Raw genomic sequence first — 27350 nt, forward strand, 5'->3', positions numbered from 1 at the left:
GTACCGAGCCGATCGGTCACAAGTACCACACAACACGCAAAGGTACGAAGATCAGATTAGATGCATGCTAGTAATACCTTTAAGCTTTTGATTGGTTCAGAGATGTAGAGAAAAGAATGCAAAGCAAAAGCCATGATATGCAAGATTTATACGATCCATAAATAATTCCTTACTGCGCCATCAGCATCGATCCTAGCGCCTAGCCACATGATGAAAACTCTTCAAGCATGTGCTCCATCGAGTTCACCAACGTGAGACGGCATTTCGTCATCGACAGGAACAGTTGACTGGATAGAGGCACTGGAGATGCCCTCGCTCTCAGACTTGATGCCCTCCTACTGATCGTCCGTCTCCGGTTTGACATGCTGGCGCAACTCGATCATTGCTTCGATGACCTGTAGAGCCATTCCGTGGTTAACCAGATCTTTCACATGCTGCCATAGGTCAGGGTCGAGCATTGCTGCCAAGGTATCAACGACTAGACTCTTGAGCTGCTTGGGCGTATTCTCGTTTTTGACGGCATGCTTGAATACAACCCCAACAAGGTCGTCAGTGGCGGCATCTGGACCATATCCCAACAGAGTTCGAAGAGAAACACCATGACTGGAGGCATGCAAGAGACTGTCGTTCGCAGCCTTGTACAACTTGTTGAGGCAGATAGTAGCAAGCGCATCAACTCCAAACTGTGTAGCCAGCTTCAAAACAGAGTAGAGCTGCTCTGAACCCTTGTACGAAAAGGTCCCCCGATAGATCCACTGCATGAACAATCGGACAGTCACCTCCTCAACATCTGGTAGCACAAGACGGTGCTGCGCGGCCGCTTTTAGAGGATCTTGTTCAGCCTTCTTGACTTCAGCCTTGTTGATCGCGTGGAGTCTGACGAAGAGCTGGGAGGCGACAGCTTGTACGGCGTGGGGCTTGAGAATCTCTAGACGTCCAGCTAGACTCAAGTCAGAGGGAATCTGCGAAGGCTTTTGGACCATCTTCTTGATGTTCTTGGCGGAGATTTGCGCTGCGACTTCGTCCATGATGAGTTTCTTGATGCCAGAGGCATAGCCTATCAGAGGATAGTTCTCTGATGCTTGCTTTATCAACGGTTTGACCTGAAATGTGTTAGCTGAAACCAGTCGAATATGTGCACATAACATAGCAAGTTGAACATTAGTTTTGTCGTTTACCCCGAAGGTACGCTGATAGGACTTACTAGCTGTTCAAGATGTCCATCTTCAAATTCCTTCTGCGTAATCTCTGGGTACATGTATGCGGCCATTCGTTCGCGAAACTTTTCGGACTTTGCGAATTGTGTCCTGGCCGACTTTGCCTTGGAGAATCGAGCTTGAAGTTGCTTGCTGTGGCAACACAGAATCTCTTCATGTAGAGTGAGCTTGGTCTCCAAATCGGACCCACATTCGATGGTGATGGGCGTTTGCATGAGCATCCTAGTTGGTCGCATTAGTCTACCGATGCGCAAAGGCTGACAGGGCCTTACTGAGTCGGGTTGTAATCCACAGGATCCGAAATATGCGGATACGCCTTGAAGTCAGCGGCATCGTTCATCCTAGGCGGTTCCATAGAGACACTTGAGCGTTCAACACTGGCGCTGGGCAAAGTCGAAGCACGAGACGAAGTTGCTGGTGGTGTTGTAGTGGTGAAGTGATCCATCTCGGATTTGCATGTACTCGCCATCGGTAGTTGATCGTATGTTGGGGAGACAGTGGGAAGGTGGAAAGGTTGAGAAGTAGCGAGATGAAGAGATAGAGAGGCTGGCCATGGTGGTATTTTGTGGGCTGACAAGAGCAAGTTTAGGGCACAGTCTCTCACCTTAAAAGAAAGAGAGCTTGAGCAGAGGACTCACCCAAGCGGGTCAGAGGTGAAGGTGGCTTCAAGATGACCTAGTCAATCATCAATCTCGATAAGAAGCATGGGGATGGAATGTATATTCAATATTCGATGGTGAACCGCCGTGGTAATGTTTAATGGTATCAAGATGTACTCCAAGTCAGCGCTTACTCCTTACCCATGCCGTGATCAATCATGCATATCCTTAGCCGTCCGAGGTGAGTACTATATCTTCCTTCGTTTGCTCGCCGTGGGTTGATCCTCTTCTTCAACTGACGGCGTACCCTCATTTCCAACACGTCCACTGTCCCTCTCTACATCTCTCCAAGTACTGACTAGCCCTTGAACAGTCTGGAACATATCCCTCGCATCGCTCACCACACCCTCTTCTCCAGGATTGAACATGACCGCGTTGACGAACATACGCATCAATTCCTTCTCCAACTGCGCAGCGTTTACAATGGCCTTTGGCGGCACATTGTCTGCCGTGATGGGCAACTCGACAACGCCTCCTGTCGCACCACCAGGGCTACCAGTAGGGTTGTCGGACGCGGCTGCGGCTGCGGCAACTTGCTTTGAGCCTGTGGCTATGGCCTTCTTGATAGAAGAGAGGTCCGTGGGGCGCTTGATGATGTCGTAGTAGCCCTCCGCATCTTTTGCGCGAACAGCGGTATTGAAGGTTGAGGCATGCTTGTGGGAGTTGATGTCGTACATCATGGGTGCCGTGGTGCGGGCGAAGTTCCGTGGTGCAACTAGAGTCTTGGGTGGGCCTGGTGTGCTGTAGGACGCCTCCTCAGTCTCGTCGAGAGAAGCCTCACGGGCATTGCGTTTTCGGCGCGTTGAAAGCGATGATGAGGTTGGAGCTGCACCTCGTCGGCGCGTGGACATGTGTGATGGTGTGTCGAAGGAGCCCTCCTCATCAGCAGGGTCTACTGAGGTTCCACGCTCTGACTTGATCCGGTTACCGGCTTGCGATTCATTGTCTGCCGCTACTGTCTCGGTATGCGATAGAATGGATTGGCTTCTACTTCGGTCCCGCACGGAGCCACCTGCTCGAGATGAGGCAATGCTACCAGGCCTTGTTCGTTTCGCAGGTGCCTTTCTCCGTGAGCGCCCAGACCGAGTCTCGGGTTCTAGCAAAGAGTCTTCTTCTTGGTCGTGGGACTGCTTGGAGTTTTGTGGTGTCTCGACGTCTATGACCGACTCCTGCTCTGCCTCCTTCCCTTTGCCTTTTGCTCGTGGTTTGCGCTGCATCTTTGCCTTTGGCGGTGTCTGTTTGTGTCGGATCAGAGGCGGTACGTCGTCGAGAGGTAATACTTCGGGACGAGGGCTTTCAGGAGTGCCGGACGTTCCAGTAAAGCTTGATCGCTTCCAGAGACTCTTAGCCGACACGGGAGTTGCTAGAGCGCTATGCGGTGAGCGTGGATTGATCGGCGTGGAGAAAGAGTGCCTCGCCTGAATCACAAGGGGATGCATCTGCGGTGCGCCTTGTCTGCCAGCACCAGGGGTTTGTACGTTTGCTCTGGATGGTTGTCGGTTGCTGGCAGGCGTGGATATCTGAGGGTATTGCGGCGGGACAGCAGCTTGATGGTGAACGCGCGACGGATCTTGAGGCGCAACCTGGAACGGTGGAAGCATGAACCCTGCCTGAGGCGGCGGCTGGGGCATCTGCGGTTGCAGGGGAGGGTATGGCTGGTGTCCTGAAGGAAGGTAATGAGGCCTCTGCTGTTGCCCTGGGTGGACACCAGGGGACTGAGGACCCGAAGGCTGCTGCAGAGGGTATTGTTGGTGTGGCGGAGGGTATTGCGTCTGGGATCCCGGGGGACCATAGTGAGGTACTCCATTTGTCGCGTAGTCTTGAACTGGCTGAGGCTGGAATTGAGGTGCCGGCGACCGCGTTTGTGAAGGATGGCTGATCGTCTGGGATTGTATATTCTGGGGATAGAGAGGGGCATTCGGATGCGGTGCGCTATTGTAGTTTGGGGGAAGCTGTGGTGTTTGCTGGGATCGCGGCGGTGGTGCTAGCGGCTGGTTGAGAATCGGCTGCGGAGTGGAGGGTGTTTGCCGTCCATCCAAAGAAGGATGCTTCTTGCGCTGAGACGGCGAGAGCTGCCCGTTCTGGGGTGGTAGCGCTGATCCTGGTGGTGGTGGTGGTTGTTGTTGTTGTTGTTGAGCAGGATCTGGGGAAGGCGCGATGATGGGACCACCTCGCGTTCCATTCTGGACAGGAGTCGGGCTGGCATTCGGCTGCAAGGCCTTTGGCGCCAGATGCGGCGATTTCCTAGGTAGCTGAGGGCTTCGCGACGTCGGTGTCCGGCCGGTGGACCGCTCTCTCAACTGGTCGTCCCATTCTCCACGCTCGATGCCCTTGATCTCGCGCTGCAACCTCTCGTACCGCTCCTCCTCTAGCCTGATCTGCTCCGTAATCTCATAGCGATACGACGCGTATAGCTTTGTGACGAGCTTCGGGATGAGGTGCTGGTGCTGCAGCGACTCTTGGACGGTCGGCAGGCTTGGGCTATGCCTCTTTCTCTTGCCCGAGTTAGCGACTTCCCCATTCTGGCCCTCGCTGTCGCCGCCCTGCTCGTGCTCAATCTCCCTCTTCAGACGCTCCAGGTAGAAGTTGCGCAGCGCATCAGGACTGAGGCGGCCGGTCTGGAAGTACTTGTGGGCGGTAATGTCCGGGTGTTTCTTCAGCAAATCGGATATCCTACCGAAGACGGCGGGCCCTACGCCATAGGCATGGAGGCACTGGAACAGCAGCAACGACTCGAGGTTGGTGTAGGCGGAAACGCTAGTATTCATCCCCCAGGCGTCTGCAGCGCGAGGGCGATGGGCCTGGGGCGGAAGGGGAGCCAGAGCTGCTGTGTCGGGGGAGACGGTCTACAGCTGCAGGCAGACGGGCATCGCATGCGACTCGGATTGATGGGCGCGTCGGGTGGGGAAATGATGCGAGATGGACGGGCGCTTGGTGTGGTTGAGGGAGATTGTCGCAATGTCGCAAATTGTCGTCGGTGGTTTCGCAGCCCAGCCGCCTGAACCTGACGCCTACATCGGGCTGCCCCTGACCACAGCCAATCAGACGCGTCCGGCGTCACGTCGCCTTCACGCGAGCGCGGGGCCAGACTCCAAGGACGGCGGGACCTTTTACCACACGTACTGTGATACTTTCGGCAAGCTTCGTTATAGCTTGCACCCTGATATGTACAGGCTATTGTCCTACTCCTCGTTGCCGTTGTGTCTTCGTATCTCGTCGGTCATTCTTCGTTGGGCATTCGGGAGCTGCGGCGCATCCAAACTCTCCTTCTTCTCAGCTCCACAGGCGATCTACGCCCAAATTAGCTTGGGGGCATAGGCATCCCCTTTTCCTGACATTGCAATCGTCCTTCCATCTCTAATCCAGGGCAGCCATATTATGCTCCCTCCCTCCCATTCCACGTCTGGCTGAGTTGCATGAAACATCTTTGATCTGCTGAGCCTCTTGCCTCGTCTTGTCCCGTCTTGCTCCAGCCCATAAATATATCCACTCAGCCCCGACCTTCTCCACGCCACCTGCATCCTGCATAACCTGCACCCCATCCTCCCATCATGACTTCTTCATACCCTGCACAGTCGGCCACCATGGAGGACCCAGACCATGGCTGGAAGCCAAACAACCGCCCTCAATCGTGAGCTCTCCCGGCGCTAGCATAGCTCCCGCCTGTCTGAGACTGACCACGCCCTGTAGCACGGTAGCGCGCAACTTCATGTCGGAGCTCGACAGCCTGTTCAACTTGGATGGAGGCCTCGAGAACCTAGACAAGACGGTTCTTGAAAAGTAGGCTCTCGCCATCTTCACCGCTATTCTGAGCCGGCTGACAGGCGCGCAGGAAGCAAGCAGTCACCACACAGACTAAAGAGCTTGAAGCCCTAGAGGCAAGGCTCAAGGCTGCCGAAGAGCGCTTGAACCAGGCCAAGAGCAACTCCCCACCAGCGAACAAGGACAGCCAGCGCGAACAAGACAACGCTCGGTTACAAGGGGCTACGAGCCCCCTTGCGCAAAAGACTCAAAACATGCCAGGTGCGCTACCAGAGACATCGACTCCTACATCGACTACCAGTGCTGACTACGTCCTGGTAGAGAGGCCACTTTCCGCCAAGCCTGAGACCGCATAGTTCCATCTCATTCACTACGATACCACGATACCCCGGCACTGCGCCCACATCCAATACAATCCTTGATCTCTGCGGTCGGCAGACTGCATCCTGGAAAGGGGCATATACTTTTTATAATCGACGATGGCATTTTCATTTCTGATTGGCGAGATATTGTTATTTGTCCGTCGGCCTCGAGGCGCTTTTGTGCTGCTTGTCTCTCTTTGGACGGTTTAGCTGGAAATGCTACATAAACTCCATGACCTTTTACTCTTTCCTTGTGGTGTTCTGCTCTGTTTCGGTTATAGGCCACTAACTCCGTAGCTTCGAGCACAGGCCTGGTAGCCTTGTAGCAGACTCACCGACACATGCAGCTTCTGCGTCGCAATCTCAGCAGACTTGCAACATGGACGACGTAACCGAGGCATCGCTGACCGAAACATTCGACACGCTCGTATCAGATGGCGTCATTGTATACGGGCCCAATGAATCTATCAAACTGGAGGATGAAGGCTACCCTGTAAGCTAGTCTAACATCCTCAACAGTCATACCCATACTCATGGCATGCCCAGATGGAATTCCGTATCTGCCCAGCGCTAGCTACGAAACCTCACACGGTGGGCGCCACCAATCATGCCTTCGATCAATCACGAAAGTTGGGCCTAGGGAGCGACATGTTCTGTCCAGACGAGCGACTCATAGTCACTCCGCTCAACGGTACGCACGAGCTGGCACTGAATCTCTTCTGTGTCGACAGACCGCAAATACTTATGACGACCTTGGACTCATACAAGCGTCAGCACGAAGCCCTTGACGTAGACGACTTTGAGGTCATGCTCCAGGTATTACGAAAGCTCCCAAATTTTTACGTCATCTTCAACTGTGGAGAGAGAGGTGGATGCAGTAGGGTACACAAGCATCTCCAGGGCTTGAAGGGGCCACCATATGCTTTCAACTATATCATCTCCACGCTCAATGACCCATCGAAGAAGGTACCCTATCAGTTTTTCATTCATGAATTCAGTCATGGTTTCAAGAATACTCCAGCCTCAACCGTTCTTGACGCCTATCGTGTGCTGCTTGCGCAGTGTCGGTCACCTACGGGAACGGGCGGAGAGGATACACCTCCGCACAACGTTGTCATGTGGGCTGATCGTCTTGTCGTTATTCCACGTCGGAAAGGAACTACAAAAGGAGCAAGTGCGAACACTGGAGGCATGTTGGGGAGTGTATGGGTAAGCGGACAAGAGCATGTAGACGAGTGGAAAAAGGTCGGTTACGCGAACGCATTGAGGGAGCTGGGTGTCCCACGTCCATGAGAGCACGTAATCTTATCACTTGCACCTCGTGTATTCGAGCAAGCTATAATCAAGGCGCGTACAGACCACGCCGTGGCTGCTCAATGCTCATCCTCCTTCCTGTTCGAGACGCTCATACTGCAGCACGTCAACTTGCTAAAGAGCACCACAAGATCACGTTCTTGGCACTGTCTGGGCCTCGCATTTGGCCTATCTCGTAGCCAAGACGAGCCAGCATAGTCTCCGAAACGGGCACCTGCCTAATGCGACAAGCGGAAAGCCTCCGCACCAATCACACCTTCTTGCCCACGCCATCAAGAAGACATGCCAAGTAGTTCAGTATATTAAGCCGCCGTCCAGATCCTGGAATCGACCTCCCCGAATCCCTTAGTATACTAATCTCTCGCGCTTGCATCATCTACGTTGATCTCTTTCGAGTTTACATCTCCCGTGCTTGCAGCAGATCGACCGGGAGTATGGGGTAGGTACCTGCCTAATCGATGCGAGACACGGGGATGAGAAGGTGAATGGTGTCGGCGTTACTAGCCACAGGAGGGGAAGGTGGGTTATCGACCGGTGCGCCTACTACACTGCTTAAAAGGAAGTGTTTTCCTCAGTATCTCGCTACAAGTCCTCGCATTCATCATCCATCATGAAGACCACCATCCTTACTTCGGCACTTCTTCTTTCTTCTACAGCGCTTGGCACTGTCGTGCCAAGGGCCGGTAAGAAGGTTGATTACAGTGGCTTCAAGGTACTACGCGTGTCTAGCACCGATGCTGTCAAGGGAAAGATCGAGAACTTGGCTGCGCATATCCTTAACCCTGGCACGTCCGCTGAGCTAGATGTTGTCGTTTCGCCTGAAAATGTCGATGCTTTGACTGCCTTGGTCGCTGAGAGCAAGGTACTCAACGAGGATGTTGGTGCAGCTCTTGCAGAGGAGGGCGAGATGAGCGTTTATGCCGGTTTGTCAAAAGCCTTGTACATGTCATGACAACTATTGACCGACTCTTAGTTCCCAGCGAGTCTTGGTTTACAGCATACCATCCGTATGCCGACCATCTCCAGTTCCTTCGGGATTTACAAGCTGGATACACTGGCCGATCTGAGATCTACACCCTCGGCACCTCTGTCCAAGGACGAGCCTTGACTGGCATTCACATCTGGGGTAGCGGTGGAAAGGGCTCAAAGCCTGCTGTCGTCATTCATGGTAATGTTCACGCGAGAGAGTGGATCACATCCATGACAAGCGAGTATGTCGTGTTTTCATAGAATCAGCGCAAGAGTATTATGCTGACGCCGGACTCGCAGATATTTCGCATGGCAACTCCTGACCAAGTACGGTTCAGACGCAACCATCAAGTCCCTCGTCGACAAGTTCGATTTCTACATCACACCCATCGTGAACCCCGATGGCTTTGTCTATTCCCAGACAACTGACCGTCTTTGGCGCAAGAATAGGCAGACTGTCAGCGGCAACACCTGCGTTGGCCGTGACATCAACCGTGAGCTCTCTTTTACATGCTTTGACTGGCACATTACTAATAATCCTTCCAGGCAACTGGCCATACAAGTGGGAGGTAGCAGGTGGAGCTTCCACAAACCCTTGCTCAGAGACATACAAGGGCGTAGCAGCTGGTGACGCGCCCGAGAACCGTGGTATAAGAGCGCAAATCGATTCGCTCAGGGCGTCGCGCGGTATCCGCCTTTACCTTGATGTGCAGTAAGCCACTAACGCCTCCATGTCCAAACTCTCTAATCCAGCCCGCTAACCACACCGTCAGCTCCTACGGCCAATATATCCTCTGGCCCTATGGCTATGACTGCAGCCTCCGCGCCGAGAACGACGCGCAGCACCGTTCTATCGCAACCCGTGCCCAGTCTGCTATTCGCGCTGTCTCCGGTACCGCATACACTATCGGCCCCAGCTGCTCGACGCTGTATGCTACAACTGGCTCTTCAACTGATTACACTGATGTTCAGGGTAATGCTACCTACTCCTACACTTATGAGCTGAGAGATAAGGGTACGTTTGGGTTCTCGCTGCCGGCGAACCAGATCAGACCGACTGTTTTGGAGACTTGGGCTGGTGTTGCCAGTATGCTTAGGGATGCTTAGGGTGATTGTAAAGACACATACGAGGGTTGGGGATACGTAGGAGATTGAGTAGAGACCGAATGAATGGCTCAGAATCCACACTGGAGACATAGTCCAAGAAAAAATGCTAGTATTACCGAACGGCCCCATCCTCTTCATCATGGCCATACATTTAGCAAATGATATTTAGGCAATCATATGCAACCGTATTCCAAGCGTCGTCCTGCAAGGTCTTCGGACCGCAGATATACGAAGAAACCCACTCTTCTCAAGTTATACTTAGCAGAAGCTTATCTTTAGGATACTCGCGGAGTTCACACTAACAGGATTTGGAGCAGACAATCGTGTACGTTTATACCTACAGTGTCTGTTGCGTCTTGTAGAAACAAGCATCTTCATACACATCTGGCAGCACATTCAGCGTTCGAGAAGCTTCATGACGAATGATTAGAGATAATCGTGGTTGCATTCAAAGCATTTTTTACATGGCTCTTAGGCCTTGAAACCTCACCCACGGTCTACTGTGATTTCGTTTCGCAAGTTCAATTCTAAAAGAATAACGATGCGCATTGCTAGATGATGTTTGGTGTATTGTATTGGTGAAGCAGTGACGCGTGGGCTCCATGTTAGTCGACGCGCACGTGCGTCAACCCCGCCGATGTCAACACCGATGGTTTTCTGAATAAACAGCGCGCCAACATGGCTACACTCCACCGTGAGCGCGTCGAACACGCGTTGAACGAGCTGCTGGTCCGCATCGTGCCCGAAGACCCCAATGACGATGAAGAAGCGGCAAACCAGCGCTTTGAAGATGCTTACGACTTTGCTATTGACGCGCTGACCCATGCGGGAGATGCCTCACTCGTTCCTGATGTTCAGCACATCGCCAGCCTGATTGATCGCAAGGGTTAGTGGTATCAGGAGGACGTGATTTATAGTCTGCTAATCCGCGACAGTCTCGGGTCCTCTCAACGACCAACGCAAGAGCGCTCGTTTACACAACCTCCTCTCTCGCCTAGAGACACAGAGCGTTTTGGACCAGAAATGGCGCATGCTGTACTTCCTTTACAACTTGTCCCCGAACACCGAAGCCTTCCAAGAACCACCGCCAATCCAAGACTTGCGCAGCTTCTCCCGCGAACCCACGACGCCTTCCAAACGCCAGAGCGTGGCAGCCGCGTCTCATGCCATTCAAGACGCTTTCGCAAAGCCAGGCCTTGCGCAATTGCCCGTCAATGCCGGATCGCCAAAAGCCTCTACATCTACTCGTCCACCGTCAATGGTCGAGAAGCCAGAGAAGCGAAGGGAGAAGCGACCCGATACCGCCAAGGACCAGCAACAAGCAAATGGAGGACACGTAGAGAAGGCAGAGATGGGGCCCTCAGAGCCGACCCTGCTGCGTGAACTACCCTTCACGCTTCAGGGCTACTCTTCGACGAACCTCACCTTCCCTTGTTCGACAGCTCTCAAACTTCCTACCACCCTCCCGGTACCCATCATTAGCCTTTTACATACACTCGCTGAGCCCGCGATACTATACAAAGCTCTAGCTGACTTCGTCGAAGCAAATGATGGCGGTCTGATTGAACAGAGCTTTCGCGCAGCGTTAGCTAAGGAGCTGCGAGCATACTTGGGGCTGGTTGCAACCTTGGAGGGACAGATCAAAAGGGCGTTGGCACAATTGAGCGAGGCAACAACGCAACAGGGTGTTAGCAAGGCCGGTGTCACCCTCAAGAGATGTGTCATTTGGATACGAGAACCAACCATGGGCTTGCGTCTGATGAGCCTGATGGTCGAAGAATCGAAGAGCAAGAAGGGCGGCGAGCTCATAGCCCTCATCCATTCATTCTCCCTCAACCACGGCGATCCTTACGTCATGAGCTTTGCCGAGCGCCTTCTCTCGGACGTCACACGACCGTTTTATGATATGCTCCGCCAATGGGTCTACGATGGCGAGCTTGCTGATCCCTTTGGCGAGTTCTTCGTTTCCGAACAGAGCGAAGATGATATCCTTGAGGCGAATGGGAACGAGGGAAAGGGAGGCGCTACGAGCGTCTGGGAAGACAAGTATAGACTGAATGACAAGATGGTCCCTACAATCGTTACCGACGACTTTGCCAAGAAGGTCTTCTTGATTGGCAAGACCCTCAACTTCATTCGCTATGGGTGCGGAGACGCAGCATGGGTCGACAAATACTCCAAGGAAGCTTCAAAGGAACTGCAGTATGGCGATACTGCGAATCTTGAGCGTTCTATCGGCGATGCATACAAGACCACGATGGCACGTCTGATCGATTTGATGGCGAACAAGTTTAAACTGTTTGACCATCTTCAAGCTCTCAAGCAGTACATGCTACTAGGGGCCGGCGACTTCATCGCTGTGTTGATGGAGTCGCTGTCATCCAACCTTGATCGACCAGCCAACACACAATACCGACATACGCTCACTGCTCAACTCGAACACGCGGTTAGGAACTCTAATGCCCAATTTGACACGTCAGATGTACTCAGACGGCTCGACTCACGTATGTTAGAGCTTTCGCATGGAGAAATCGGATGGGACGTCTTTACCCTCGAATATAAGATTGATGCACCTGTCGATGTCATCGTCACCCCATTTGGCTCCAAGCAATACCTGAAAGTTTTCAACTTCCTCTGGCGCGTCAAGCGCGTCGAATTTGCTCTCGGTTCGACATGGCGCCGATGCATGACTGGTGCTCGCGGCGTTCTTGGTACCGTAGCTGATAAAATTGGCGCGGATTGGAAGAAAGCACGCTGTGCGATGGCCGAGATGGTCCATTTCGTCAACCAGTTGCAGCACTACATCCTCTTCGAGGTCATTGAGTCGTCGTGGATTGATCTACAGGGGGCGCTCAACAAGCCGGAAAGCACGCTCGACGACATGATTGAAGCTCATGCAAAATATCTCAACAACATTACGCGGAAGGGACTGCTGGGAAGCTCAAGCATTGACTTTACAGGGCAGCTTCATGAGCTGTTGAAAACTATGCTAGCATACAAGGACGCAGTAGACGGTTTATACTCATTTTCTGTTGCTGAGTTTACGCGTCGACAAGAACACGCGGCCAAGATCGAAACACGCACAGCAGCAGGCCGATGGGGTCTGTCTGAGAAGGACAGCTCGGCTTCAGATCCTCTTGCTCCACCGCACTCGCGCGCAGCATCTCGCCATGATGAATCACCCTTCCCACCACCACTCCTCAAGATCGGCATGACAGGCTCGGCCGAAGACGATGTCCTGCCAGCGCTACAGAAGCGTCTGAGCCAATTGACGGAAGACTTCCGGGCCAGAATAAGTATCTTGTTGGGTGACCTGGTACACTCGCCAGACGGCGAATTAAAGATGTTGGCTGTTAATATCAACTTCAACGATGTGTATAAGCCTGAGCGAAGACGGAGGAAGGGTTCCCAAAGGTCGAAGGAGAAGGAGAAGGAGATGCCGAAAGTCGCACTTCCAGCAGCTTAAGGTGATAAGGAACAAGATGTTCGATGCGATATTGATACCCGAATACTTTGGTACTGCGCCGTAATACAACTGTCTCTTCCTTGTTGATATCAGTAATCACGCTTGCCGAAGGGGTCACATCCTGATGCAAATCCACTAAGCTTGTCAGGTGCGAAGAAGCGAAGCTTACGATGACACACGTGGTATATTCATAGATAGTACAGCACTTGCAGCAATGTGCCCTTCTCATCTAGAACCAAGCTTTGTGGCGCCGAGCGGGCCGCGCCCTTGCAGGGCTTGTGTGTATTGCGCATGTGCTTAGTGGGTGCTGCGAATCTCGGACTATTGACGGTAAGCTGCTAGAACCAGAAAGATGGCTCGGCCGAGATGATGTGCACAGGGATGTCCTTGACTGCGTCATTCATACACCACAACTTTCAACACTACAACTGACGTTATTCCGGCGCAATGGCGCTCTCTACGTTACGCAGAGAATCAGACTTTTCGCAAGTATTTTGAACAGATCAACATTGTTCAATTGGCACTAAGCAGATGTGTTAAGCTGGTTGATTCGTACGAGCTGGCCCACTGCAGTACGTTGCGCAACTTTTATGCCTCATGCTCCACCGAAATGCTTCGGAGAAGAATCGGCAAGGCGATTGGGGATGCATCCGATGAAACATGGCGGCATTTTGAAGGGTTGAGCTCTGCACTGGCGTAGGCTTTCGATCTTGCGTGTTACCTCCAAACAAGGTATATGTAGCTTGCCAATCCCCAGCAGATAGGAAATCAATCGCACCAAAATCTTTTTTTTTTGTATCACGCAACCTGTCTGGGCACTATCACAGTATCCCACGAATTGGATCAACAAACAACATCTGCTGCTGGATATCACATTATCTTTTACAGATCAGCATCTGTCAAACTGCTCTCTATATTCAATCACCACGCCATTATATTGTATCAACTCGACGTCGACACGATATTCTTCTAGATATGGCGTCATCACAACAGAAACAAGAACAAAAGCAACAGCAAACCACGATACCTGACTACATTGACTCTGCGGCCACATCCGCCTCCAATGCAACATGGGCCATAGTTCCACGCTCAACCACCAGCCTCGACGAAGGATGGCACCATTTCGCGTATGCAGATCTTGCTCGCGCAGTGGACAATATGTCGCGCTGGATTGAGAAGACTTGTGGTGTTGCAAAACAAACCGGTCAGACGATTGGATACATGGGGTGAGTAACTGATGCCTCCGAACCGCAATTTTTCGATCAAGTATACTGATCTGTCATTCTAGCGCAAATGATCTGCGGTATCTTGTAGTGCTCGCAGCAAGTTTAAAGACAGGCTATGTACCACTCTTCACGTCACCACGAAACTCGCTCGATGGTCAGAAGTCACTCGTGGAAAAGACAGCATGTGCTATCTTCTTGAGTACAGTTGAGACGATGCCACAAGTTGAGACCATCCGTGATGCAGTACCTAGTCTACGGGTTTATCAGGCGCCCACCACGGCAGAGTTGCTTGATCCAAGTCTCCCCGCTGAGCACTACTCTGGAAGACACAGCCGCGACGTGACGGCCCACAGTCTGATCTTACATACTTCGGGTTCAACAGGTATGCATCCTTAGATCTCACGAAAAAATGTCAATATTGGCACCAAGTACTCTTACTAACAGTATGCCTAGGTCTGCCGAAGCCCATTCACTTGACCGTTGGCGGCTTGAACTCCGCATATGAGCAAGCCCAACTCGGACAAGAAAGCGGCGTCGAGCATGTCAGCAAGCCTTTCCTGGCCGACACGCGACCCATGCTCGCGGCTGTACCCTTCTTCCACGCTATGGGCATCATCGTCGGGCTGCGATCCCTCATGTGCCGTGGCTCTATTGTACGAATGCCATCGGAAAAGATGTTGACTGCAGGCTTGGTCATAGATGTGATCGAGGCTATCAAACCCACCTCTGGCATCTTCCCGCCATCAGTACTAGAAGATATCTCGGCCACGCCTAAGGGTATCGAAGCACTGGGCAAGATGGAGACTGTCTTTTTTGGTGGCGCTCCTCTCGCTGTAGAAAGTGGCGATAAGATTTGTCATGTGACGAATCTGATGACTGTCATCGGCAGCACGGAAGCCTTGCTAATAAATACACTCATACCATCCGTACCAGAGGAGTGGGGTTACTTCCACTGGAGCGCCTCCGCGGGCGTGGTCATGGAGCCCGCCGAGAGCGACCTGTTCGAACTTGTCATCAAACCGAAAGACACGCGTTACCAGACAATTTTCCACACTTTCCCCACGATAGAGGAATGGCGTACCAAGGATTTGTTCAGACGTCATCCTTCGAAGCCTTACCTGTGGAAGTACAGTGGAAGACGAGACGACATTATCGTGTTAAGCAATGGAGAAAAAGTTAACCCTGTGCTGTCGGAGAAGCTGCTCGAATCACATCCGTGGGTTAAGGGTGCCCTCGTTGTTGGTCAGGGTAAATTTCAGGCTGGCCTTCTCATCGAACCAGACTGGTCGCAAGCCGGCACACAAGATCCTTCCGCGCTGGTTGATCACATCTGGCCGATGGTAGAACAAGCGAATCGTGAAGCGCCTACCCACGCACGAATCTACCAAACCAAGATCGCCGTTGCGAAAGACCAGAAGCCATTCAAGCGCGCTGCAAAGGGCTCGATCATACGTCTTCAGACAGTTGCAGCTTTCAAAGATGAAATCGAAGCTCTCTACGCCGATGAAGGGTACTCAAGCGATACTGACCAGGGGACTGACAGTGACGTCGCACTAGAGAGTAAGATCCACGCTGTCTTCGCGCATGCTCTGCCTTCTTTCCAGGACGACACAGCCAATGATGTGGATGTCTTTAGTCTTGGTGTCGATTCTCTGGATGTTCTGGCACTTACCAATGCGCTTAACAAGGCCGTTCGTGGCACCAATGTGACTGCCTCGACGGTCTACAGTAACCCTACGGTCAAACAACTAGCTGCAGCGCTGTCGCAAAGCGTGAGCAAGTCGAATGTGCAGCATGCTTCACCGCCTACCCGAGAAGAGAAGCTCAGCGCTATGGTGAGAAAGTACACCAAGGACATGGTTCGACCCAAGAACATAGCCGAGGCACCGAAACGACCATCGAAACAGACTGTCATTCTCACCGGCTCCACGGGTAGCCTTGGCAGCCACATCCTGGAGCAGCTGCTAAAAGGTCCTGATGTCGAGAGAGTATACTGCCTAAATCGTTCAGACAGCGCAGAGACACGACAGAAAGAGTCCTTCAGCAAACACCATGACCCGAATGTCGAGTTCAGCAAGGCTCACTTCTTCAAGACAGACTTTGGCGTCGACAACTTCGGCCTCTCAGATACTACGTACAAGCATCTTCTCTCTACAGCCACAACATTCATTCACTCTGCCTGGTCTGTTGATTTCAATCTCTCGCTCGAATCCTACGAGAGCACGCACATCGCAGGGACCTATCGTGCCATAAACTTCGCACTTGCCTCCCAATACAAGACGCCTGTCATCTTCATTTCATCGATCGCCAGCGTCGGGAATTGGGGAAGCGTCGCACAAGATGGCTCTGGCGTACCAGAATCTAGCACAACACTCTTCGACAGCACGATCACGCTACCGCAAGGCTATGGAGAGTCCAAACACGTTACAGCTGAGATATTAGCCACAGCATCACATCGCCTGGGTATCAAGACCGCCATCATCCGCGCCGGTCAACTTGCAGGACCAAGCACGCAGGCAGGTGGTGCAGCATGGAATCGACACGAGTGGCTACCAACCATCGTGCACACGAGCAAGGTGATGAAGAAGTTGCCACGCACGTTGGGTAATATGGACCGAGTGGACTGGGTACCCATGGATATCGCAGCAGGAACTGTCATCGACATCGCCAATGCGACGTACTCGGAAGATGAGCCTACGCAAGTCTACCACCTCGCCAACCCGCATACAACCACATGGAAAGAACTTTACCCAGTAATCCAGGACTTCTTCAAGCAGGAGGATAATACCGACATGGAGATTGTCGAGTACAATGACTGGGTCGAGGAGCTCGCGCGTATACCACAGACAAAAGACAACGCAGAGCGGGTTCCTGGGATTAAGTTATTGGATTTCTACCAGAGTCTGCGGTTAGAGGGTATGGGGATGCCTACGTTGCAGACGCGACGGGCCGAAGCTGTCAGCTCTACATTGCGCGATGGTAGCGCTGTACATGCAGGAGTTGTTAAGAAGTGGCTTGAGCAGTGGGCATTCTAACAACTGTTCTTAGATATTATAGAAAAGGGGTGTTAATGCTAAAGCAATGCAAAACAACACGATTAGATAACTTAATGAAATTAACTGTTTGTGAAAGGAAATAGTATCGCGAAGTGTAGCACGGGATAGCAGAGGCTGAGCGAGGGGGACGATTATAGTCCGAACATGTTTGCTTCTCTCGCTCGCGCCTTAGCCTCTAAACCTGCTTATAACCTACGCTCTACGCGTTAGGAGATAAGCGAGAATTATTCTTACAACCTCCCTACCTAGTGTAGTAATATAGAGCTTTCCCTTACTATTCTCTTGTAATGTAAAGTAAACACTATTACCTATAACTACCCCTTGTATAATAGTTCTTCTCCCTTGGAGCTAATAGTCTAAGGATAGCTCTTTCTATGTAATTAGCTGACTAAGCTAAAGTAGAGAGCTAGAGCTCTAGCCTCTTAAGCTTATTATAAAAAATACGTAAAGAACTAGTAGAATAAGAGGAAGACGCTGTAAGGGGCTACGCTAAGGGAGCTATCGTACAAGTATACTGGAGTTGTATTCGATAGAGAAGAGAACTACAGGTGGCTAGGGTTCTGAAGGTCGTTCACGTCTACAGCGTCGTAGTTGCTCTTCTAAGATCTCTTCTACTACCTACTCGTCCTTACTGTTAATCTATAGCGGTAGTAGTTAGTAGTCGTCCTAAACCTAGCTAGGTAGTAGGTTAGAGTTTGCTAGGCGTAATCTGTTAACATAGAAAACAGGGTAATAGCCTTTTAGGGTGTCTAGCTTAACTAAATAGCTATCAATTACTTTAATTACTGTGTATTTAGCGCTTTTCTAGTCTAATATTTATAATAGACAGCCTGTTTAGTATTACTTATTATGTTTTAGCTAAACCTTATTACTAATCTTATAATTCCTTACTTCCTTCTAGTGCCTATTAGTCTACTTTTCTGATTTAGCTTACGCTTTAGCTATACTTACTTTTACTAAGTTAAACACGTCTTGGAATTTAGCTATAATAGCTTTAGCCTTCTTACAGTCTAAACGTTCTTTAGTAGTATACCTTTTCTTTTTAGCTCCTAGTAGGGTGTCTAGATAGAGAGGATCTACGTTATGCTTATATTAGAGGAAGAATAGAGCAACTCCTACTAATGTTGCATCCCTCCTATTAATAGTAATCTAAGCTATAAGGTAGTACTTTACCTAATCCTTTTATAACTAGCTAATAAACGCTTAGATGTATACTTCCTATACGCTGTTTGTTTGTTCTGTTACTCTATTAGTCTGTAAGTAGAAGGCAGTAGAAAGCTATTAGTTAATCTTAAGCATCTTATAAGGGCGTTCCTATAAAACACTAATAAACTAGCTACCTCTATTAGATGTAATTACGTTAGGTAACTAGTAGTAAGCTACTACTTATCTAATAAACGCCTTGACTACTATCTCTATTCTAATATCTGGTAATAAGATAAAGAGAGAACCTTTACTTAGTTGATTAGTAATAACCAGAAAGTAAGTTATACCCTTATTGTCTAGTAGTCCTTTAGTAAAGTCTATTAAGATTTCTTTCTATATCCTATTTAGTAGTAGTAATAGTTTTAGGAACCCCTAGGTACCCTCTCTCTATAGCTTCGTCCTTCTGCAAGTGTTGTAGTTCCTTACATAGCGTCTAATATTATCTAACATACTAGGCTAGAAGAAGTCTTAAGCTACTATCCTATACGTAATTTTCTTACCTAGGTAGCTAGCTAAAAGGGAATTGTGTGCTTCGCTAATAATTTAGGTGCGCAACTTCTCGTTGTTAGGCACCTATTTCCTGTTTTAGTATAACAGTTCTCCTTAGTTGTTAACTAAGCACTCTAAGATTAAGCATTTTACGCCTAGGCTAGGAGGGAACCTTCGTTCCTAATCTATTACTACTTGTATAGCGTTCCTGTATTGCTAATCGTCCTTTAAGGCTTCTAACTATAGCTCCTTAAGCTTGTTAGGTTGTTCTAGCTTATCGCCCTAGCTAGCTAGGCCCTTAGGCTTAGCTTGTCCTCTAAGCGCCTTACTGTAGCGCTCTACCTGTTCTACGCTGCTCTCGCTTACAGTAGGAACTAGGTCTTCTAATTGTTCCTCAGTTAGGTTAGGACGTACTCCCGTTCGTCCTACGCGTATCCTCGCAGACATTACCTAGCTTACTAGTAGATTATCTTATTCCTTACTACTCTCCTCGTAGCACTAGGAGGTTAGCTTTAGGACCTAAATAATACGCTTTTAGAGGCGCTTATCGTCTGCATCCTTAAGCAGGTCTTACTCTCTGCGTAAGAGTGTATTAGCTCGTACGTTCTACTTCCTTAGTCTGTACAGGATCTCTATGTTAAACTAGCTTAACATCGCTACTTAGCAGACTTAACGTTTGCTTAGCATCTTTAGTTTTATAAAGTACTCTAAGTTCTTATAATCTATAATTACCTTAAAGCTCTTAACTAAGCGTAATTTAGCGTCCTATTCTTCTAGGTAATAGATAATTACTAGTAGTTCCTTATTATAAATCTCGTAGTTGCATTTGTAGGCGTTATTCTTTTTTAAGAAGTACGCATAAGGACGCAGTATCCCCTCGTCGTTGTACTAAGACAACACTCCCCCTACAGCGTAACTAGAAGAGTTGTATTTTAGAACTATGTCTTGTCTAGAGTTAAACATTGCTAGGTTTAGTTCTATAATAAAAGTCTCCTTTAGCTTATTAAAAGCTAGCTATTTTTTATCTCCCTAGGTAAAGCTTACGTCGCCTGTTAAGCGCGTAAGAGGAGCAGCTATCTTTGCAAAGTCTCTAATAAACCTTTAGTAGAAGTTTGTAAACCTAAGGAATAACTATACTCCTTTTACAGTCTTAGGTGCCTCCTAGTCCTTAATAGCTTTAACCTTGTCTAAATCTATTCTAATGCCCTTCCCTACGTTAGTAACAAAACTAAGGTACTTAGTAGACTTTAGTTTAAACTTATATTTCTTAATATCTACGTGTAGGCCTGCGTCCTGTAGCTTACTAAGGACTCTTTAGACGTAATCTTAGTATTATTATAAGTTACTATCTATATAGATTAACACGTTATAAAGGTAAGCTAAGTAGAAATCGTTAAGGTGTTCCTTTAATATCTAGTTAATATACTACTAAAAAGTGCTTAGGGAGTTAGCTAAAGTAAAAGAAGTTACTACCTACTTAAATAAGCTAAAGCGCGTTGACAAGGCTGTTTTTTATTTATTTCCTTCTACTATATAAATATTGTAGAAGGCTGTAGTTACGTCTAGTTTTATAAACTACTTCGCCTTACTTAGGTTGTTAAGCCTCTCTTAGATAAGTAGCAGCGTGTATCTATCCTTTTTAGTAATTGCGTCTAACGCTTAGTAGTTAATATAAAGGCGCAACCTTCCTTCTAGATTCTTTATAAATAGTATAAGAGCTAAAGCTAGCGACCTACTTACGCGTATAACCCCTTCCCTAATAGGGACGTAAGTTCCTTTTAGAGTACTAGGAGCTTACCTCTTAACATGCTGTATAGTAGGCCTTAAGGCAGCTAGGGCTACTATCTATCCTTTAACTTAAATTTAATATAGTAGTTTACCCCTAGTTCCTAGTGTACAGGAAGTTTTACAGCTTCTCTTAAGGTAAAGAGCTTATAATAGCTCTAATAGTGTTTTAGTAACAATGCGCTTACGTCTACTAATTTCTTTAGTGCTAGCGCCTTATTAATATCTACGATAGAGGTAGTAAATATTTACACTTTAGCCTCTAGGTCTCTAGATTCCCTTAGGAGACTTATAAACGTAGCTACGTTTACTTGTTAGGGTGCGTTCCTATTTTAAACGCCTTTATTACACTTTATTTAAATATCCTTTAAGTAGATAAATAAGCTCCTCTTAGCTAGAGCTGTTATTACGTTTAGGTAGTCTATCTACCCTTTCCCTTAGACAACGTCTTTGTCTATATAGTTAATTATATATGCGTAGGTAACCTCTTAGTAGCCGTGCGTATTTAACTTACATTAAGAGACCTTATTAATCTTTAATAACCTCTTATTAATTATTTTAATTAGTAAAGGGGCGACTAAGAGGCGCTTAAGGCAGCTTTAGCGAGCGAACTTCCTACTAACTAATGCAGAGCACAGGCAACTACTATCTATTAACGCGGTTGCGTTATTTACCGTATTTACGATTAGGTGTGCTTTAAGCGGCTTCGTGTTTATGTGCTTTTGTTTAAACTAGTTCTATTCGCTACGTGTTTACTAATCTATCTTTAGTAGCTCTAAGCTAAGACTCTAGTTTAGGGTTACTCTTTTTCTAAGTCTTCTAAATTACTACAATCCTTTGTCCCTATATAGCACTTATAGGTTGGTAAAGACTTGCGCTAAGCTGCTCTACTTACCTTAGTGTTTATTAGCCTAACACCCTTCTTATAGTGCCTAGCTACATGTCTTTTCTTACTATATAAGTAGCACTCTATTTAATTACTGTTTAGTTTCTCATGTTTTGTGCTTACCTTACTAAATTTTGTCAGCTCTTAGTCTATGTTCTCTAGCAGTAAAAGAGTTCTTATATTATTTTAGTTAACCTATTAGTAGGAATTATAGTATACGCTAAACTCCTTTTAACTATAAGTAGCTATATTTACTTAATGTAGGTTGTCTAAGATATAAGTTAATTTACGCGCGGATTCTTTAAATAATAGGTCCTCCCTTACGAGGATTAAGGCCCTTTAAACCTCTACGCTTAATCCTTTAGAAAATATACTCTTCTTCTACGCATCGCAAATCTATACTTCTAACTAGAGTTCTAACTAATTAAACTCTATATAGTAATCTTAACTTGAACGTTTTCCTTATTACAAGTTTAAGAGTTTTGTCTAGTGCTTTATCTTTTAGGTGTAGGTTATTATACTACTAGTTAAGAAAACTCTATAAGTCCTTAATAGAGCTGTATTCTTAGTGCTACTCTACCTAAGGGAAAATAACTTCTAAAGCTCTTTAGAACAACATCTACCTATAACGTAGTTTACAAGCGAGCGCTCTACCTAAGCGAGCGCCCTACAAAACACTAGCGCAGCGCACGCGTAGCGACGTAGTATAACACTACAACAAATTATTATACTAACGTGGTTTATAAGCGAGCGGCCACCCTAAGCGAGTGGCTACCCCAACACTATCGCAGCGCACGCGCTGCAATATCGTCTTATGTCTTAACAACGCAACGTACAACCTGCTTATACTAAAGGAGATATAATCCTAGCTATCTCTGATATTAAATTAAACTAGAACCTAAGGTAAAGCGTGCTGCAGCAATCTACAACGTCCCCTAAACGACCGTACGCCGCCAACGCGCTAGACAACGCTCCGACGCGAATGCGAGCTAAACTTAAAGCGCCTTACAAAGCTTAAAGAGGAGGTGATTATGCAGCGCATACTGGATGAATCTCTACGAGGTGTACTACCCTTAAAGGCACAGTACGAGATATAGCTAATGACTACTAAGAGAGCGTAGTAGGAAGCCTATAGGCAAGAACTAGGTTAATAACTTTATTAAGCGTACACTAGCTGCGAACGCGATAGAGCCGTCTGTACGATTACTAGCGAGCTGTCTGCGAGGACCTAGCAATTATTAGGCCCTATTTACGCTTGTTAAATTGATGAAGGCGAAGTATAGCATCGCAGATGAGGATACCTAGAGCTTTAATAAGTCTAGCTTTATAATAGGCAAGATATCCCTTAGCTTGTTGTTACAGGCTTGAGAAACCTAGCAAACAGAAGAAACTACAGCCTAGCGATCGTGAGTAGGTAACTTTAGTCTAAGGCGCCTCTGCGATAGGGCGCGTTATCCTACCCTTCCTCATCTTTGCGGGAAGGTCCTGTTACCTCCCAGTTTACAGATCTACCTCGCGATTAGATTATTACTGTCTCTCCTACTAGCTGGATTCAATAACCTCGCGCTTACGTAGCTTAAGCACTTTAATGCACATACAAAGGCGTCCTCTATTTAGGGTATATAGCTGCTTATTATTAACGGCTATAACAGCTATGCTTGTAGATTTCTAGGACTACTGTGGAGAATAAGATTATCGCTCTCTGCATGCTATCTAGTCGCACCTCCTATAGCCTTCTAACGTTATCCTTACTTGCTATTAAAGGCTACTATAGTAATAGGATCTTTCCTTAGCACGTAGCCGCATTTACTATATTAACAAGGAAACCTTCCTACTAGCCTTTAAAGAAGCTATAAGAAGACCTTTACACTGAGAACGTTTGCGTAGGCTTTTAAGGTGCTAGACTAGTCCTATGTAACCTAGAGGCTGTGTTATTAAAGCTAGATGTGCAGCTGCGACGCTAACGCTGCCTGCACTAGGCATAGTCGCCAGAGGCGTAAACACTACGTAACGCCTGCAAGATAGAGGCGCAATCTACGCTAATTTAAATTGTATGCGAACTACTAAGGGTTACTCGTAAGCTTATTAGACGAGCATGTTAAGCAGCTAGTAAAGGCGCTTAGCAGATAGCTTATAATATAGTGTTAATGTAAGAGGAGTAAAGCCTTCGAGAAGCTGTTAACACGCTTACAAAGCGTAAGACTCGTAAGGCGGTAGTACGCGCAGAGGAGACTCTAATAGTTAGTAAGGTATCTAACTAATTACTAAACAGACAGTAGTAGGCGTAAGGACAGCGAGACGCCTACAAGAGGTGCGCGCAGAGGCGCTGCGGCCGTTGCAGCGAGGTTAGGCACAGCTCCCGCACCTGCTGGGTAGAAATAGTAGATATAAGTAATAGCGACGCGTCTAAATAATACTGTAGTATTGCGTACAATATAGTAATCTGTTGTAGTGTTGTACTGCGTTGCTACGCGTGCGCTGCACTAGTGTTAGGGTGGCCACTCGCTTAGGGTAGTCGCTCGCTTATAAACCACGTTAAACATAATAATATAGCATTATTTAGAAGCGTCTCTATTATCTACATCTAATATTTCTACCTTATAGGTGCGGGAGTTGTATCTAATCTCGCTGCAACGGCCGCAGCGCCTCTCTGCGCGCACCCTCTTTGTAGGCGTCTCGCTGTCCTTACGCCTACTACTGTCTGTTTTAGTAATTAAGTTAGATACCTTACTAACTATTAGAGTCTCCTCTGCGCGTACGTACCGCCTTTTACGAGTCTTACGCTTTGTAAGCGTGTTAACAGCTTCTCGAAGGCTTCTTACTTCCTCTTACATTAACACTATATTATAAGCTATCTGCTAAGCGCCTTTACCTAGCTGCTTAACATGCTCGTCTAATAAGCTTACGAGTAACCCTTAGTAGTTTCGCATACAATTTTAAATTAGCGTAGATTGCGCCTCTATCTTGCAGGCGTTACGTAGTGTTTACGCCTCCTAGGCGACTATGCCTAGTGCAGGCAGCGTTAGCGTACGCAGCTGCACATCTAGCTTTAATAACACAGCCTCTAGGTTACATAGGACTAGTCTAGCACCTTAAAAGCCTACGCAAACGTTCTCTAGTGTAAAGGTCTTCTTATAAGCTTCTTTAAAGGCTAGTAGGAAGGTTTCCTTGTTAATATAGTAAATGCGGCTACGTGCTAAGAGCAAGATCCTATTACTATAGTAGCGCTTTAATAGCAAGTAAGGGATAACGTTAGAAGGCTATAGGAGGTGCGACGAGTAAGATAGCATGCAGAGAGCGATAATCTTATTCTCCTTACAGTAGTCCTAGAAATCTACTAAGCAGTAGCTGTTATAGCCGTTAATAATAAGCAGCCTATATACCCTAAATAGAGGACGCCTTTGTATGTGCATTAAAGTGCTTAAGCTACGTAAGCGCGAGGTTATTGTTAATCCAGCTAGTAGGAGAGACAGTAATAATCTAATCGCGAGGTAGATCTGTAAACTAGGAGGTAACAAGGACCTTCCCCGCAAAGATGAGGAAGGGTAGGATAACGCGCCCTATCGCAGAGGCGCCTTAGACTAAAGTTACCTACTCACGATCGCTAGGCTGTAGTTTCTTCTGTTTGCTAGGTTTCTCTAAGCCTGTAACAACAAGCTAAGAGGATATCTTGCCTATTATAAAGCTAGACTTATTAAAGCTCTAGGTATCCTCATCTGCGATGCTATACTTCGCCTTCATCAATTTAACAAGCGTAAATTAGGGCCTAATAATTGCTAGGTCCTCGCAGACAGCTCGCTAGTAATCGTACAGACGGCTCTATCGCGTTCGCAGCTTAGGTGTACGCTTAATAAAGTTATTAACCTAGTTCTTGCCTATAGGCTTCCTACTACGCTCTCTTAGTAGTCTATTAGCTATATCTCGTACGTGTGCCTTTAAGGGTAGTACACCTCGTAGAGATTCATCCAGTATGCGCTGCATAATCACCTCCTCTTTAAGCTTTGTAAGGCGCTTTAAGTTTAGCTCGCATTCGCGTCGAGAGCGTTGTCTAGCGCGTTGGCGGCGTACGGTCGTTTAGGGGACGTTGTAGATTGCTGCAGCACGCTTTACACTTAGGTTCTAGTTTAATTTAATATTAGAGATAGCTAGGATTATATCTCCTTTAGTATAAGCAGGTTGTACGTTGCGTTGTTAAGACATAAGACGATATTGCAGCGCGTGCGCTGCGATAGTGTTGGGGTAGCCACTCGCTTAGGGTGGCCGCTCGCTTATAAACAACGTTACTTATATTATAAAAACAGAGTTCTTATTGTGCTTTATTACTGCCTATAAGACCTCTATTATAAGAAGTAATATCTTAGGCGGCTTTTAAGGCGTTAGCTTAGTTCTATTTAATCTAGAGGTAATTATCTCAATACTTAACATCTACCTACGTACTCTACTGTTACCTTTAAAAAAGGACAGTTCCTAGTAGTTATAAACCCTATGTAATACTATAGAATTAGGGTCTTAAACAAAGCTAGCTCTTAAGAGGTTTTAGAGGCGTATAGATAGCTTTCCTACTTTAATAGTGAAGTTAGTAAAAAGCCTCTTTAAAGGCGCAAAAATAATAGCGCATACTGTAGTGTTATTATAAAAGCGTATTACTAAGCTTACAGTAGCTAATAAGGCTACTACGTAACGTAAATTATATAAATCAAAGTAAGAATAGAAGTAGGAGACCCTTATAGTAAAGGAAAGTCTTTAACTAATAACTCTAAAGGAGTTTAGCGCGCGTAGTAATAGGAAGAAGGTAAAGAAGAAGGCGCGCGTTAAAGTAGGCGAATTGTCTTAAAGACGCTGTAGACGCTGTAGTAAGGTAGGACACAACTTACGCATAGGTAAGCAGGATGCAGAAGTAGATGCTAAGTAGAATAGTGTATTACAATCTCTAATTACTATTGTAAATGGTGCTGTACAGTTGTGTGTAATTGTAATTTTAGTAAGGTCTTAGCAAAAGTGCATTACTCGCTTAGGTACGTTACTCGCTTGTAAACTACGTTATTGTAAGGGGCTACGCTCAGGGAGCTATCGCACAGGTATACTGGAGTTGTATTCGATAGAGAAGAGAACTACAGGTAGCTAGGGTTCTGAAGGTCGTTCAGTGGGCGGCGGCTCGGGATAACCTTCTGCCGGGCTCGCTTGCACAGAATCCGGGTGCTTAGGGGGGGCACCCGGAATCTGTGGACAGTGCGCCTCGCGCACGTGACCGAGATATCATCGAGGACTCACCAACTGGGCTCCAGCCCATCACAGTTATAACTCATTTATTTATTATCTTAAAAAGGTTCTAGACTACTATTTATACATGTAGGTGCTCTTGTTAGAGTTGCTTAATAAGAGCCTGTTATAAGTAATACAAAGGATTCTCTCTGTAATAGGGGAAGTAGGTTAAAGATTAACTACGTCTACGTTAGAAGGTAATAATCTGCGCGGGGCGTAAGGGATTACGTGACTAGCATCCTCCTAAGACACGGCCTCTAGAAGGCTACTACTTGAAGGGAGGCTAGTATCCTCCTAGACCTCCCTCTTTAATAGGAGGCATAAAAGGACATAGAACATAGCAACAAGGATATGAGGATAGAAAGGTTTTATTAATATACTTATCGTAGTTAACTTAAATAGTTTATCTCTTATACAGATTGTTAACTAGTTATTCTATTATACATAGAATTAGATTTTCTTTACTTTTAGTTAACTTTAATAATTTTTTTCTACACAAATTACTAAACAAACCGCACGGCGTACCGCTTTAGTCTACCCCGCCTTAGTACGGACTAAGGTTAGAAAAGTATAGCCTAACCCTG

General features: G+C 47.5%; 7 protein-coding genes across 7 annotated transcripts; 5 read left to right on the forward strand and 2 right to left on the reverse strand.

Annotated features, from left to right (window-relative positions):
• Window positions 1-335: 335 nt before the first annotated feature.
• On the reverse strand, window positions 336-1686 carry ALTATR162_LOCUS3769 (uncharacterized protein; the record flags this gene model as incomplete). The annotated part of the gene is made up of 3 exons (XM_043311377.1): window positions 336-1103; window positions 1205-1439; window positions 1490-1686. 3 exons carry the CDS (start codon window positions 1684-1686, stop codon window positions 336-338), a joined length of 1200 nt encoding a protein of 399 aa, XP_043167312.1.
• Window positions 1687-2064: 378 nt separating this feature from the next.
• Window positions 2065-4644, reverse strand: ALTATR162_LOCUS3770 (uncharacterized protein; the record flags this gene model as incomplete). Its single annotated transcript, XM_043311378.1, has 1 exon — window positions 2065-4644. One exon carries the CDS (start codon window positions 4642-4644, stop codon window positions 2065-2067), a length of 2580 nt encoding a protein of 859 aa, XP_043167313.1.
• Window positions 4645-5427: 783 nt separating this feature from the next.
• On the forward strand, window positions 5428-5994 carry ALTATR162_LOCUS3771 (uncharacterized protein; the record flags this gene model as incomplete). The annotated part of the gene is made up of 3 exons (XM_043311379.1): window positions 5428-5507; window positions 5567-5656; window positions 5709-5994. The coding sequence occupies 3 exons, from the start codon at window positions 5428-5430 to the stop codon at window positions 5992-5994; spliced, it is 456 nt and encodes a 151-aa protein (XP_043167314.1).
• A 385-nt stretch (window positions 5995-6379) lies between these two features.
• Window positions 6380-7293, forward strand: ALTATR162_LOCUS3772 (uncharacterized protein; the record flags this gene model as incomplete). Its single annotated transcript, XM_043311380.1, has 2 exons — window positions 6380-6493; window positions 6547-7293. The coding sequence occupies 2 exons, from the start codon at window positions 6380-6382 to the stop codon at window positions 7291-7293; spliced, it is 861 nt and encodes a 286-aa protein (XP_043167315.1).
• Window positions 7294-7924: 631 nt separating this feature from the next.
• On the forward strand, window positions 7925-9390 carry ALTATR162_LOCUS3773 (uncharacterized protein; the record flags this gene model as incomplete). The annotated part of the gene is made up of 5 exons (XM_043311381.1): window positions 7925-8237; window positions 8288-8525; window positions 8584-8777; window positions 8830-8995; window positions 9057-9390. The coding sequence occupies 5 exons, from the start codon at window positions 7925-7927 to the stop codon at window positions 9388-9390; spliced, it is 1245 nt and encodes a 414-aa protein (XP_043167316.1).
• Window positions 9391-10068: 678 nt separating this feature from the next.
• Window positions 10069-12856, forward strand: ALTATR162_LOCUS3774 (uncharacterized protein; the record flags this gene model as incomplete). The annotated part of the gene is made up of 2 exons (XM_043311382.1): window positions 10069-10276; window positions 10326-12856. 2 exons carry the CDS (start codon window positions 10069-10071, stop codon window positions 12854-12856), a joined length of 2739 nt encoding a protein of 912 aa, XP_043167317.1.
• Window positions 12857-13831: 975 nt separating this feature from the next.
• Window positions 13832-17117, forward strand: ALTATR162_LOCUS3775 (uncharacterized protein; the record flags this gene model as incomplete). Its single annotated transcript, XM_043311383.1, has 3 exons — window positions 13832-14082; window positions 14145-14464; window positions 14536-17117. The coding sequence occupies 3 exons, from the start codon at window positions 13832-13834 to the stop codon at window positions 17115-17117; spliced, it is 3153 nt and encodes a 1050-aa protein (XP_043167318.1).
• Between the last annotated feature and the right edge of the window lie 10233 nt (window positions 17118-27350).

This window comes from Alternaria atra, assembly GCF_907166805.1.
Source record: "Alternaria atra isolate CS162 genome assembly, contig: 23, whole genome shotgun sequence".
Taxonomy (NCBI): domain Eukaryota; kingdom Fungi; phylum Ascomycota; class Dothideomycetes; order Pleosporales; family Pleosporaceae; genus Alternaria; species Alternaria atra.